Genomic DNA, 12,421 nt, shown 5'->3' on the forward strand with positions numbered 1-12,421 from the left:
CAACTTCGCTCTCGAAGTCCAACCATTAAACAAAACACAATATGTGCATGTTTATGATACGTGCATGTTTATGATACATATCAGCCGCAGCCGATCACTAATGACATCACATCTACATGTAAATCTTGTTGGTTCAACGACCTTATCACTTCCATTACCCTTTTGACCGGCAACCGAGCAAGTCCCTCATTCCACCACAAGCAAGCTGCCAAGCCAAACTCTGGTCAGTACAAACTTTTCTTATTATTTAAATATGTAGCTTTTGTTTTGAACCAGGCACCCCTCTCTCCACGGCAGCCTCCAATCATGCAAACCTCCGCGGCAGTCTTCGATCGTGGAACCACCACTCCCTTTGTGGTTTTTGACCGGCCACCAACTCATGAAAACGTCCGCGGCAGTCTTCGATTGTGGAACCACCACTCCCTTTTTGGTTTTTGACCGGCCACCAACTCATGAAAACGTCCGCGGCAGTCTTTGATCGTGGAACCACCACTCCCTTTTTGGTTTTTGACCGGCCACCAACTCATGAAAACGTCCGCGGCAGTCTTCAATTGCGCAACCACCACTCCCTTTTTTGTTTTTGAAAGCAAGTCCCGCAATCTACCACAAGTTGCAACACTGGTACGTCCTTTTTCTCACCAATTCCCCACTCCCTTTACTTTCAGTTGTCGAGCGGGCACCACCACAAGCCCACGATCCAGCCGCCGACCACGGCCGCCAAGCAGAACTTGACAACGGAGGACCCAGGCGATGTGGATCTATGGAGCAAACAATGTCTCCCTTTCAACTTTGGTGCCCGATTCAGCGTTTCCGCTCGCTGCTCTGACCTACGGGTTTTCTTAGGAAGGTAAGAAAAACCTCCTCTTGATATTTTTGTTGCTGTCCCCTAGTGCTATCTTCCCCCTTGCCCGTCGCCATCTTCACCCTCACCGTTATCTTCCCCCGTGCCCCACACTTTCCAGCTTGAAGCTGTAATTGTCCATCTGTCATCAGAGAACATAAATTAATAATCGTCTTGAAGCGCTGAGAAGCTGGGATTCTCACCACTGTTTAATTCTTCTTCCATCCTCATCGTTCTTTATCTAGATAATTATGAAGCGCCCGCCAAATACCCATGAGCCAATATGGAAAGGTAAGTAGCGTGTTTATTATATATCAGGAGTCCCAATTTGAGCACTCACGATCCTCTGCTCTATTCTTAGACCCCAATCAGCTCAACATGGCCGAGCTGCGGGAGGTTTTGTTGGCCTTCAAGATAGTTTTTGATCAAACCGAGCGTCGCACACTTCTGTTTCAGCGCTACGTGAGGGTTGCAGCCTGTGAATCTCCCGAATCTTTGGAGTGTTGGCTCGAGCAAGACACGTTTCAGCCCCCATTGCCAGGTGAGTAACCATCCTAAGTTGGGTGGGATAGGATAGAATTGATTTTTGACGCCATCACACTTTGCAGCTCCCGAGCAACTTGTAGTTCCCAAGTTGAAAATCTTTCTGGCTCTGTACGAAGTAGACTACCCTGCTCAAGCCAGTCGTGGGCACCTGCTCAAGCTCTACAACTCACTTGCCGAGCGCCTTGATCCAAGCCAAAGAGCCTCCACCGCCGTTGTGATTCCTTGCAAGCGACCACGACCTACTCGTCCGCCACCCAAGAAGCATAAGTCCAATACCAACCAAGATCTCCCCCCAACTTCATCCTCCGCACGCAATGTCAATCACGATCTCCTCCCAAGCTCTTCCTCCGCACCCCCGGTGACCACCTCATCCCCCCCGCTGCCCTTCGAAAACACAAACCAACAAAGCTCTCAGGATCTCTCAACGTTGCCCCCCCCATCCCATGTGGCACGAAGCAAACGTGCCAAGATTCAAGCCAGGGACTCGGCACGCTACTCGCCGTATACTCGTCAAGCATCTCACGAAGTGCAGCAGACCCCGCAGACCCCTGTGGCATCTCGAATAACTCGGGCCCGGCGGTCATCTCAAACTTCTGGAACATCCGAGGGTCGCTCCTTATCTCACACGTCAAGGGGCCGCTCATTATCTCGAGCGTCAAGATCCTCAGGAGGATCCCCCCCCCGCCAATCCCCTCGGCTGAGGGCAGCCAGAGAATCACGCTCCCTAGCTACTTCGACAACTTCCGCTGGATCTGAAGTTGGCGAGCAGCAGACAACTTCCACATCTCCAACTTCCGTCGCGTCATCCTCAGCTCAAACAACCAGATCCTATGCCCGCAGCTCCACATCTCGAACTTCTGCCACGTCAAGATCCTCAGGCGCATACTCCCTCCGCCGGTCCCCGATGGCAGCCAGCCCGCACGACTTGAACAATCTTTATGACTCAGACTCTGATGACTCAGACTTTGCTCATGATGGAATTGACGGCAGCGACGGGAGTGACTCAGATGACAGTGATTATGATTACTGCAGTACGCATTTTGTTGGCTAATTCTTTTATTATCTGTTAGACATATTTCTCATGTGTTTATGAATGCATTTCCACAGTTCACGTTGGTGAGGTCGAATGGCTTGCAGCTGACTGCCATCGTAACGGCGCCGGCGTTTGTCCCAGAGAAAACTCAGTCGCCGCTTCGGACGATAGCCAGATAATCCGGGGGGAAAGTTTTGAGCCCACCCCTGCGAATTTGCTCGGACGACCTCAAAGATCCACTGTCCCCGTTTCTGAGCCTCCGCTGCCTGAAGATTCCTACCACACAGAACTCTTCCCCACTCGACGAATACCTCGTGCCAGTCCTCGTGCCAGTTCCGAGCCTCCAACACCTGAAGTCGACAATACAAGCAACAAGGGAACACACTCCAGCAGAACTAGCCAATCCCCCTCATCCGCAAATTCCCAGCAATCTCTTCAGGAATATGCGCCTCAGTCCCAGCATGTGGCTTTAGACTCCCCTTCTCTACATTCGTCAATTGGCCATCTGGATGGCACGACCAGCGGTGAGCCCGAGCGACGAGATTCAGAACCAGTCTCATCAGTCCCAGCAAACAGCGAGTCAGACGCATACGTGGGGTCTTCAATCGCGGACAATACTGACATGCCAACCCATCGTGAAGTATCCCAGCAATCATCATCGCCTGCCCATCGTAACTCTGAATTGGCGAGGTCTTCAGTCTCATCAGGCAGCGGCTTCGAAGCATCAATAGAAGCACACACTGCAGTGGAACCCGACTCGACCCAAGAACTCGTTGTACCAGATGAATCAACACAAGAAGTTGTCTCAGATGGCTCGCCACAAGCAGGCCTGCCCAGCCCCCGCACCCCTCACGGAGATCCAGCGGCTTCCAGGCCTCCAGCCTCATCTCGCAAGCGCAAATCTGAACCCCCCCTGCACTGGCCAGGTAAGTTCTTGGTTATTGACTTGGCTTCATTGGCTCTTGTTAACAATCATCCTCTAACTTTATATAGAACCATCGGAGCTGTCTCGGACAGAGATTCAAGCGTATTTAGATCGGCACAATGTACGGTACACTGAAGCTAGTCGGATGTCACGGCTGGTAGGGAGCTACAACCTCCTCCGTTGCAGTCACTCAGGAAGGTCGCCTAAACGCCCCAAATCGCCTGCGAGCGCTGTTAGCGACCCTTCCTCCAGTAAACCCCGAAGTCGGCGAGTGCGATTCAGAGTGGAGGTGCAGGACAGTATTGATGACGAGGAGGTTGGGTTTGTCTACACGCCGGAACTGGCACCTGCCTCCATCTCCCCGTCTTTGGCTGCCTCTTCCTCCAACTTCTCCCCGTCTTTGGCTGCCTCTTCCTCCAACTATTGACCATCATCGGTGTCTGATGTGTCATCCCCTACATCGATCGGTGCCCCTTCAACCGCTTCAACCCGTTCCGGTGCCCCTTCAACCGCTTCAACCCGTTCGACAAGAAGACAGTTGAACTCTTCCGCTGGCAATGGCCGACAAAAGAGAGCCAAAAAGATCAGTGGTCCTTCAACACAGACCTCCAAGAGACGAAGTCAACCAATCAAAAAAAGCCGCCGGCAGCGTCTTCCATCCGCTTCCACTCAACAAGGCCAAAGTATCAACTTTGTTGCTGTTCTTCCAGACACTTCCAGGAAGAGAAGGCCAGATGATCTTTCCCCAAACTCTTCACAAGCAAAAAGAACTCGCCCTGGTCCCGACAATATTTCTTCCCCCGAAATGCCTACTCATCTCCAGCCCTCCACCTCCCGTCGTGGTAGAACTCCGCCAGCTCGAAGAAACAGTTATACACCGCACCCTTCCTTGCACGATGAAGAGCAGGTTGCACATTTTGACCTTCCAGAAACAAGCAACCGGTCACACCTCAGGGCCTCCAAGAAGGGGAAACAAAGAGCCGAGCCCCAGGATGAAGCGTCCACCTCATTCAGCCGTGAACATCATGCAGCTCGGTCTTATCATGCAGCTCGTTCTTCTCCTGATTACGACGGCCCAGTTTCTCACTCTTCATTTCAGCTGTCTCAGCCTCCTCATTCAGATGCCTATTCGCCTGCGGCCCCTCGGACCAAAAGGAAGCAAGATGATATTTCTCCCAGCCCCGAAAGTCGCCGTAAAAAACCAAGAGGTGCCCCAGCTCTAGGCCGCGTGCCTACTAATGCGCAAGTTCTCCGGCAAAGACAAGGACAACACCGAGTTCGGCGCAAAAGTCTTGTGATCCGACCTTCATTTCATGACGAAGACGTGTTTGTACCCAATCCACATCCATCAGTGAGAGGTGTTGTTGGCTGGAGGAATTCCTTGCCTCAGGGCATGTCGCCTCCACCATTTTCTCAGCCCTGCCACAATCACATTCCCGACCACGATTTCCCCACAACCGGTCCTGTAGCTGGACCATCTCAGAGCCGAACCGGTCCCGTAGCTGGTTGTTCATGCGTTGGGGTTGGCCCAGATGTATTGTCTGAATTTACACGAGTAACAGGTCGCCTTGCCGATCAACTTGAGGCAAACAATAACAGTATGGTTTCGACGAGGCCAACAATCAGCAAGCCTATAATCCCCCCTTCGGGACAAAAAGACCTGACCCTCTTAGTAAGTACCATATTTTTCCAACCTACAATATTTACGATGATTTATTAATAATTACTCATCTTACATCCAGTCTCGAGTCCGCCTACATGTCAAGACCCTATTTGGTAAGACCATGGCTTTGAACCAGTTCCCACCACCAGCCACCGAACGTGAGAAGGCCAACTGGAAGCGGGATCCGGAGAACGACTTTCCGGATGATGAGAGCGTGAGCCACTCCAGCAATTATTCCGGTGACGATGGCGGGGACCCCGGGTTTCCATACCCTAAGGGTCCTGGCCATAGGAAAGCATCTGCGACCACGCTGAAGATTATGTGGCGCTCTATGTTTCGGTGTGGTGTAATCTCATTCCGGCCTGACTTGAGCCGGGGTCCTCATGATGCCGACAACTTGTTTCTCTGGGACCTTGCACATAGTATATTTATCAAGTTGGTTAAGGCGCAAGAGTACCCTGATATTGATCTTGAGAATTGTTCGGAGCAAAAAATTCACCAGACAATCATGAATCATGCCAAGCAATTGCACCGAACTTATTGCGAAGCGGGTTGGGATCCCCAAAGGCTAGACAAAAGGGCTGTGGGCAAACGTCGACAAGCACGTACCAAACGAGTAAGCAGCTTCATTGATCATTATCTTCTTGATCATTATCTTCACTCATTATCACTCCCTGCGCCTTTTGCAGCTGCGTGATACCCGCATTGCATTCCTCGCCCAAAGAGCACAACTGGTCCCCCTCATTCCTGTGATTGATGCCTGTACTAGCGACGCTGAAACTGAACCAGATCTTCCTGGTGGTTCCAATGAGAGGGAAAAGCGAGTCTTGGTCAGCCATTTACCTTGGCGCCATCACAGGATCACGAAAGCTGTCAACACAATCGATGAAATCATTGAGTCGAAGAGGAAGTCTGGTTGTCGTGATTTTGGCAACACCTCCCATCAACGAATCCGGCCACCTCACCCCCAGATAAGCAACCGCTCACCCCCCCATCATGCCTATCGACCGATGTCTTTGACAATGGTTGGGTGATGTCCCAGCGACTGCCCGTATTGAATGCTTTGAAGATGGACGCAAGATCGTTGACAGGCGCTCTTAATGCCTTGAACAAGATGAAATAACATGTCCTGGTGATCTATTGTTGTTTTCATCACATATACAACTCTTATTGTAAATACTTATTTCCTCTGCATTGTAAATAGTTTCTTTTCTCCTATTCCACTTTTGCCTGTTCATATTCTTTTCTTTGTACATAGTTGTTTTCCACTTTTTCCACTTTCGCCTGTTCATATTACTTTCTTTGTACATAGTTGTTTTTCCAGCCCGCTTATTTCCTTATTTTCTTTCCATACAATCTTATTGGCCCACCCGGGTGTGTGCCCTGCGCCTCATGAGTGAAATTATATCTTATTCGGGCTCACTCAACAGTGCCAACGGGTATCCACCCGGATCTACCTGTCAGCTAGCTGATCGGGGAACCGCGCAACGGGTGATCGGTGCTGATCTGCCTGCCAGGCCCCTTGATCATGAGGGGCCTTGAGCACCTCCCCAACTTCTGGTCACCGTAGGGTAGATTGATTGAAAAAAGCAGCTGCGCCGATCCGCCTGCCAGGCCCCTTGAGGGGCCTTGAGCGCCTCCTCAACTTTGGTCACCATCGGTGGGGCATGTAGATTGAAAAAAGCGCTGCGCCACATAACAGGCCCTCCATTCATGCATGATCGAACCCCTTGCATGATTGTGACAACATCTGGTTGCCGCCAAACAACCCAGCACAGCAATTGGTGGTGATATACCTAGCAAAAGGAATCATCGGATATATCGGCGATAATACATACATGGCAAAACGAAAGGGGTTTTTTTCAATGGGGTTCTCTTTGGTAAGTAGCATCACTCGAGCATCGGAGCATTGGGCTTATCTTCCTATCTTTCCCCTTTCCCTTCGTCTTATCTTTCCCCTCTGAGCTGTAGACTTCCACCCATCCTCTCATTTTCCCGATTGCGTTTTCCATCACAATGCCCAAACCAAAGAAGCGTCAACCGCCTGTCAAAATTGCCTCAACTGAATTTAATCCTGACGATCCCAGAAATCACAAAGATGGCCTCTCGCAGTTCATTTGGGATGTCAACCCCGATCATAAACTACCAAAAAGTCTCAAGGTCGAAGATCTACCTAAAATTGCCCACCAATAATTGAAAGTCCTCAGTAAGTTCGACAATTATAAGTAAATTTTGCACTTTTTATTAATATTCCTCACACTCTATCCTGCCTCCAGAGAATCGTCAAGCAGAGCGGGCCCCTGTATCACCAACCCCAAACTCCCGCTCGTCTCTCTCCTCAGTGGAGACCTTGCCAGCAAAATCACCCGATCACAAGAACGCCCCACCTGCAAGAAAAGCTCGCCCGGCAAGGAACACCCGATCACCGGCCAAGGCTGCTCAATCACCGGTCCGGACAGCTCAATCACCGCCAAGGCCAACTCAATCACCGGTAAGGAGTGCTTGTTCGCCATTGAGGAGCGCTAGACCACCGGCAAGAACTCAATCACGGGCCAGGGCTGCTCGTGGAAGGTCTAGATCACCGGCAAGAAGGGCTGTTGCTGTTTGTGGGAGGTCTCGATCACCGGCAAGAACTCCTTCAAAAACAAACAGGTCAGCCAAGCGCATCCCTCTGTCAATCTCGCCTTCCCCCACAGCCTCTACTCGCGGACGCTCTCCGGCAAGACCATCGAAGCGTAAATCCTTAGCCACTTCCCCTTCTCCCCGCCGAGCCCCCTCTCGAAATTGATTGCCGTCCCCCCGAAGAGGCCATTCTCAACGTCAGAAAAAAAAACCACGGGTTCAATCTGCGAACAAACGGACAAAACACAAGCCTAAGTCTTGTGATGAGTGCTCCTCCCAAGACGAATCCAAATCCAAAGACTCCTTGCCTACAGAATCCTCACTATCTGATGAATCGTCCCAAGACCCGTCCGGCTCCCAGACCAGCAACACCGAATCTGATCGGGACAACCGAGCGTCCCACGACCCGTCCGGCTCTCAGACCAGCAACACCAAGTCTGATCAGGACAATCGATCCAATGAGGCTGATCGAGGACACAATAAGCCCATCCCGAAGCGCGATATGCGTAAGGTAACTCGGAGCCAGAGCCACAAGAAAACCGCGAAACAACCGTTGAAATCAGCTCTCACCGTTAGAAAGGTAAGCAAGCTTCTTTTTCCTTCATCCAACTATCTAAGAACAGAACTCTTATGCCTTTTTCCATCCCCAAAAAATGGTCAAAAAGAAGACCAACAAGGAGCGCATTGAAGATATCCAAGCAGACGTCGAAGTGCGTTACAAAGATGGACCCCGTTATCACACCCGTTCCAGGCAACTACCTGCGTCATTTGATCACCCGCCTCCAGACCATTATCAGGCCGCCCCCAATGACCTTTGCTACGTTGAAGAGGGACTCAAGGACCCAAATAGTTATGCTCGTCCCACGATCTCCCCCTTCCTACTGCTCCCGCCAGATCGTGATCATCAACAGCAAGATCTTCCTATCCCGCCATCACCAGCTCAAAATCCCTATGACCCATGTCCCAAACGCCGGAGGTACGTTCGGTTCTCAGGAGGACATCCAATGTACGCAACCCCAGGCCTTGATCACCACGGCAATCAACCTCAGCCGCAACCTTCTGAATGGTGTTTCACCCCCGCCTCAATTCCCTTTGGTCCAACTCCTGCCGAAACCCAGTGCCCTAGCGATTCTTACTCCTATCAGGCCACCCAAGCCCAGGCTAATGTAGCGCCAACTTACGCCCCATCCTACGGATATTCGCCGCAGTCGTTTGACCTTCCTGCCAGCACATCCTTGCCAACACATTTCACTCAAGCCAACCAATTCCAGTCTAATGTAACCCAGCGCCCCACTTCTTACTCTTACCAGTCCACCCAGCCCCAGGCTAATGCAGCCCCAACCTATCCTCCGTCCTACGGATATCCCCAGCAGTTGTTGGACCCTCCTGAGATAAAATCCTCGCCCACACATTTCGATTATACCCCTCAGAGATTTGGATATGTGAGTGAGACCCCTCAGGGATTTGGCTATGTGAGTGATAATAAGCATCTACATCAGACCGCTTCAGTTAAACTAATCCCTGGATCTTTAGACCCCACGACCTGCAAGGGACCCAAAGCCACGGGTGCCAAGTGGTCCGACACCTTTCGACTATTCACAGTACTGGAACCCTATTACGCAATCTTACTTGACGTCACAGGGACCAACATTTTCCTTGCAGAAAGATTCAAGCTCGAATGGTCAGCCAGCAAGCTCGAAAGGCCAGTCATTCAGCTTCACTTGTCCTTCGAGTACCCAGGAAACAGCGCCACCACTCCCCCAGGAAAAGCCGCTGCCACCGCCGCCCAGGGGATCAGGCGAATTTGCGCCAACACCTCAGCCTATCCCCTTTTCAGCGCCGCCGCCACCGTTGATCCAATCTGTCCCGGCACCAGCCAATCGATTCGGCCAGTCAGCGCTGGCACAATCTAGCACACCAACAGGATCTGGCCACTTTGTCCAGACAGTGCCGATACAGTCTAGCCACCTTGCCCAGTCCAAACGAGTTGGTCAGTCAGTGCCTACATCTCAGCCTAGCACCTTCGGCTTGTCTGTGCCAGCGCCACCGCCCTGTCAATCCGGGCACTCAGGGCCGACAACTCAGCCTAGCACCTTTGGCCAGTCAGCGCCGCCGCCACCTTCCAGTCATTTTGGCCAATCAGCGCCAACAAGCACCTTTGGCCTGTCTATGCCAGCGCCACCGCCCTGTCAATCCGGGCAGTCAGTGTCGACACCTCAGCCTAGCATCTTTGGCCAGTCAGCGCCGCCGCCACCGTCCAGTCAATTCGGAGCGCGAACAAGCACCTTTGGCCTGTCAGTGCCTCCGCCACCGCCCTGTCGATCCGGTCAGTCAGTGTCGACACCTCAGCCCAGCATCTTTGGCCAGTCAGCGCCGCCGCCACCGTTCAGTCAATTTGGCCAATCAGCGCCAACATGCCAACCCATCACCTTTGGCCAGTCCACACCGCCGGCACCTCTCCGTCCCTCGCTGACATTTCAGAATAGTCTTGTCGGCCAGCCAGCTCCTCCGCCACTGTACAGTCAATCCGGGCAGTCAGCGCCAACACCTCAGCCTGGTCTCTCCGGCCAGTCAGCGCTGCCGCAGTTTGGTCAGTCTTTTGGCCAGGCTCTCCACCCCACTTCTTTTGGCCACTCCTCGCATGCAGCTTCCATCAAACCAACCGTGGCGCCCATGAATGCGCCCATGAATAATAACCCCTTCTGGGATCCGACGACAGTACCACTCAAATCAGCTCTTAAACAACGCACCTTGGTGACTCAGCCTCATCTTTGGGCTGAAAAGGCTGAAAGTAAGTCTACTCGAACGGCACGATTGCAGGCCTATGAAAGCATTTTTCCTTCTCCACCCACTTCCCCCACATTGGTTCCTTCCCATCAAGATTCTAATGTTGATGATCTGTGCGACGCCATCTCCTGCCTTGCCATTCGGCCAATGGTTCCAATTCCTCGAAAACATCAAACCGCAAGAGTTTGCTTCGCTGACACCGAATCTTTATTGAATGCTGCGCCCCAAATCCTAGCCGAATTCTTAGGAAACAATCAAGATTCACCGGTTCATCCTCAGCTCCTTCCCATCCCGGCAACACCCAAGGAAGCGCCGGCGCCATCCCCCGCAACACCTGTGACTCCACCCCCAACTGCTCCCCCTGCACCAGTCGAACCACCGCCAGCAACTCCAGCAAGTACTATTCCACCTGCACCAGTTAAACCACCTAGTGTGCCACCTGCGCAAGTCGAATCATTGCCACCTGTACCACCACCTGCACCAGTCAAACCATTGCCACCTGCACCTCCACCCTCCCACGAGCAGCCGCCTGCACCACCTGCGCCTCCACACAAGCGGCCAACCTCACCTCCTGCACCTCCACCCTTCCATGAGCGGCCAGCTGCAGCTCCACCCGGCGATGAGCGGCCACCTGCACCACCTGCACCTCCACCCTCCGACAAGCAGCCACCTGCACCTCCACCCTCTGACACGCGGCAACCTGCACCACCTGCAACCATGATGACACCCCTCAAACCATCCTCACACAGTCCATTGGTCCAGCCACCTGCCTCCCATCCTCCTCTACCTATGATATCCGCCACTGAATGTCTGACTCATCCTGTTCCCAATACTCCACCTATCTCATCCGCCACCTCCACCTGATGATTCCAGATCTTTCCTTCTCAAGATTCCTGATTTATCCTTGTTGAATAATGTGAATATTATTTTATAATGTAAGTAGATTTATAATGTAAGTAGATTTATAATGTAAGTAGATTGTAATTAGTTTGTAATATTAATTATATCTATACACGAGGTATACACAAGATGAGGGGAAAAAAGATGAGTTGAATACACAGGAAAAAAGATGAGTTGAACACACGGGAGAAAAGATGAGTTGAGATAAGAGGAGAAAAAGTTGAATTATTTAGATAAATAAGAAAAAGAATTTAGATGAGAGAAGAAAGGTGAATTTGAATATTCAAAAGGCTTCAATGGACCCCCCTGCTGATCTAAACCCCATTTCTGAGCTGACCCCTGCTTCCCCCCCCCCCAAAAAAAAAAAAATGAAAAACCCCCCAAATTTCCCCCCAGGTGGAGTTAGAAAATTTTTGCTGTGTTGGTGAGGAAAGAAAGAGAGAGGTGACTCGAGCTTACCCGTTATCAGCGAGGTCGAGTCGAAGAGTTGAAAGTTGAAAGGATAAGAAGGAAAAGAGATTGATTCAAAGGCCCCAATCGCAGTATTCGAGTAAGGTCAAAAACTACAAAGTAGCGGGCTTGGTAAATCTAAATCTGAGGAACTCTCCGCTTCGGAGAATTCCTCTACTTATACTTATGTTGATCTGTAGATCCTTTACTGCGGCTCCGCAGTATTGCTTCACGCGCGCGGGAGGCGCGTCACTTATTAGTGACATATCTCAGAGACTATCTGTCTCTAGCTGCTTTGTCCACTAGCTGCGCTGTTTGGACTAGCAGCTGGCTGACATAGGCGGTACCCGGGTACCGCACTGCTTTCCGGCCAAAACCCAGTACCTAGTACCGCACCCGGCACCGCTGCGCGGGTGCAAGGGGGTACTTGCCAAGCGGTACTAGGTACCCGCCGCAGGTACCAAATGACTATCTCTACTTTGGCAGCAATGATGTTATGTGATGTTGTGCACTTACCTCATGTGATACACATCACTCATGAATTTCACATGCTGCAATATAACTCAAGTGTTTGGCTGTCACTTGTGTCATACAATTTACCTACATAACAAGATGGCCAGTAAATACTGTTGTGACATACATGTCACAGACATC

At 51.4% G+C, this 12,421-nt stretch overlaps 3 protein-coding genes across 3 annotated transcripts; all 3 read left to right on the forward strand.

Annotated features, from left to right (window-relative positions):
- Positions 1-1,092: 1,092 nt before the first annotated feature.
- PtA15_3A315 (uncharacterized protein) lies at positions 1,093-3,772 on the forward strand (the record flags this gene model as incomplete). Its single annotated transcript, XM_053167271.1, has 5 exons — positions 1,093-1,132; positions 1,203-1,382; positions 1,450-2,418; positions 2,495-3,346; positions 3,414-3,772. 5 exons carry the CDS (start codon positions 1,093-1,095, stop codon positions 3,770-3,772), a joined length of 2,400 nt encoding a protein of 799 aa, XP_053018504.1.
- A 378-nt stretch (positions 3,773-4,150) lies between these two features.
- PtA15_3A316 (uncharacterized protein) lies at positions 4,151-6,042 on the forward strand (the record flags this gene model as incomplete). Its single annotated transcript, XM_053167272.1, has 3 exons — positions 4,151-5,017; positions 5,088-5,624; positions 5,698-6,042. The coding sequence occupies 3 exons, from the start codon at positions 4,151-4,153 to the stop codon at positions 6,040-6,042; spliced, it is 1,749 nt and encodes a 582-aa protein (XP_053018505.1).
- Positions 6,043-7,024: 982 nt separating this feature from the next.
- PtA15_3A317 (uncharacterized protein) lies at positions 7,025-11,281 on the forward strand (the record flags this gene model as incomplete). Its single annotated transcript, XM_053167273.1, has 7 exons — positions 7,025-7,168; positions 7,287-7,499; positions 7,586-7,743; positions 7,814-8,210; positions 8,296-9,102; positions 9,164-10,421; positions 10,653-11,281. 7 exons carry the CDS (start codon positions 7,025-7,027, stop codon positions 11,279-11,281), a joined length of 3,606 nt encoding a protein of 1,201 aa, XP_053018506.1.
- Positions 11,282-12,421: the final 1,140 nt, after the last annotated feature.

The sequence above is a fragment of the Puccinia triticina genome, chromosome 3A (genome assembly GCF_026914185.1).
Source record: "Puccinia triticina chromosome 3A, complete sequence".
NCBI classification, from domain to species: Eukaryota; Fungi; Basidiomycota; class Pucciniomycetes; order Pucciniales; family Pucciniaceae; genus Puccinia; species Puccinia triticina.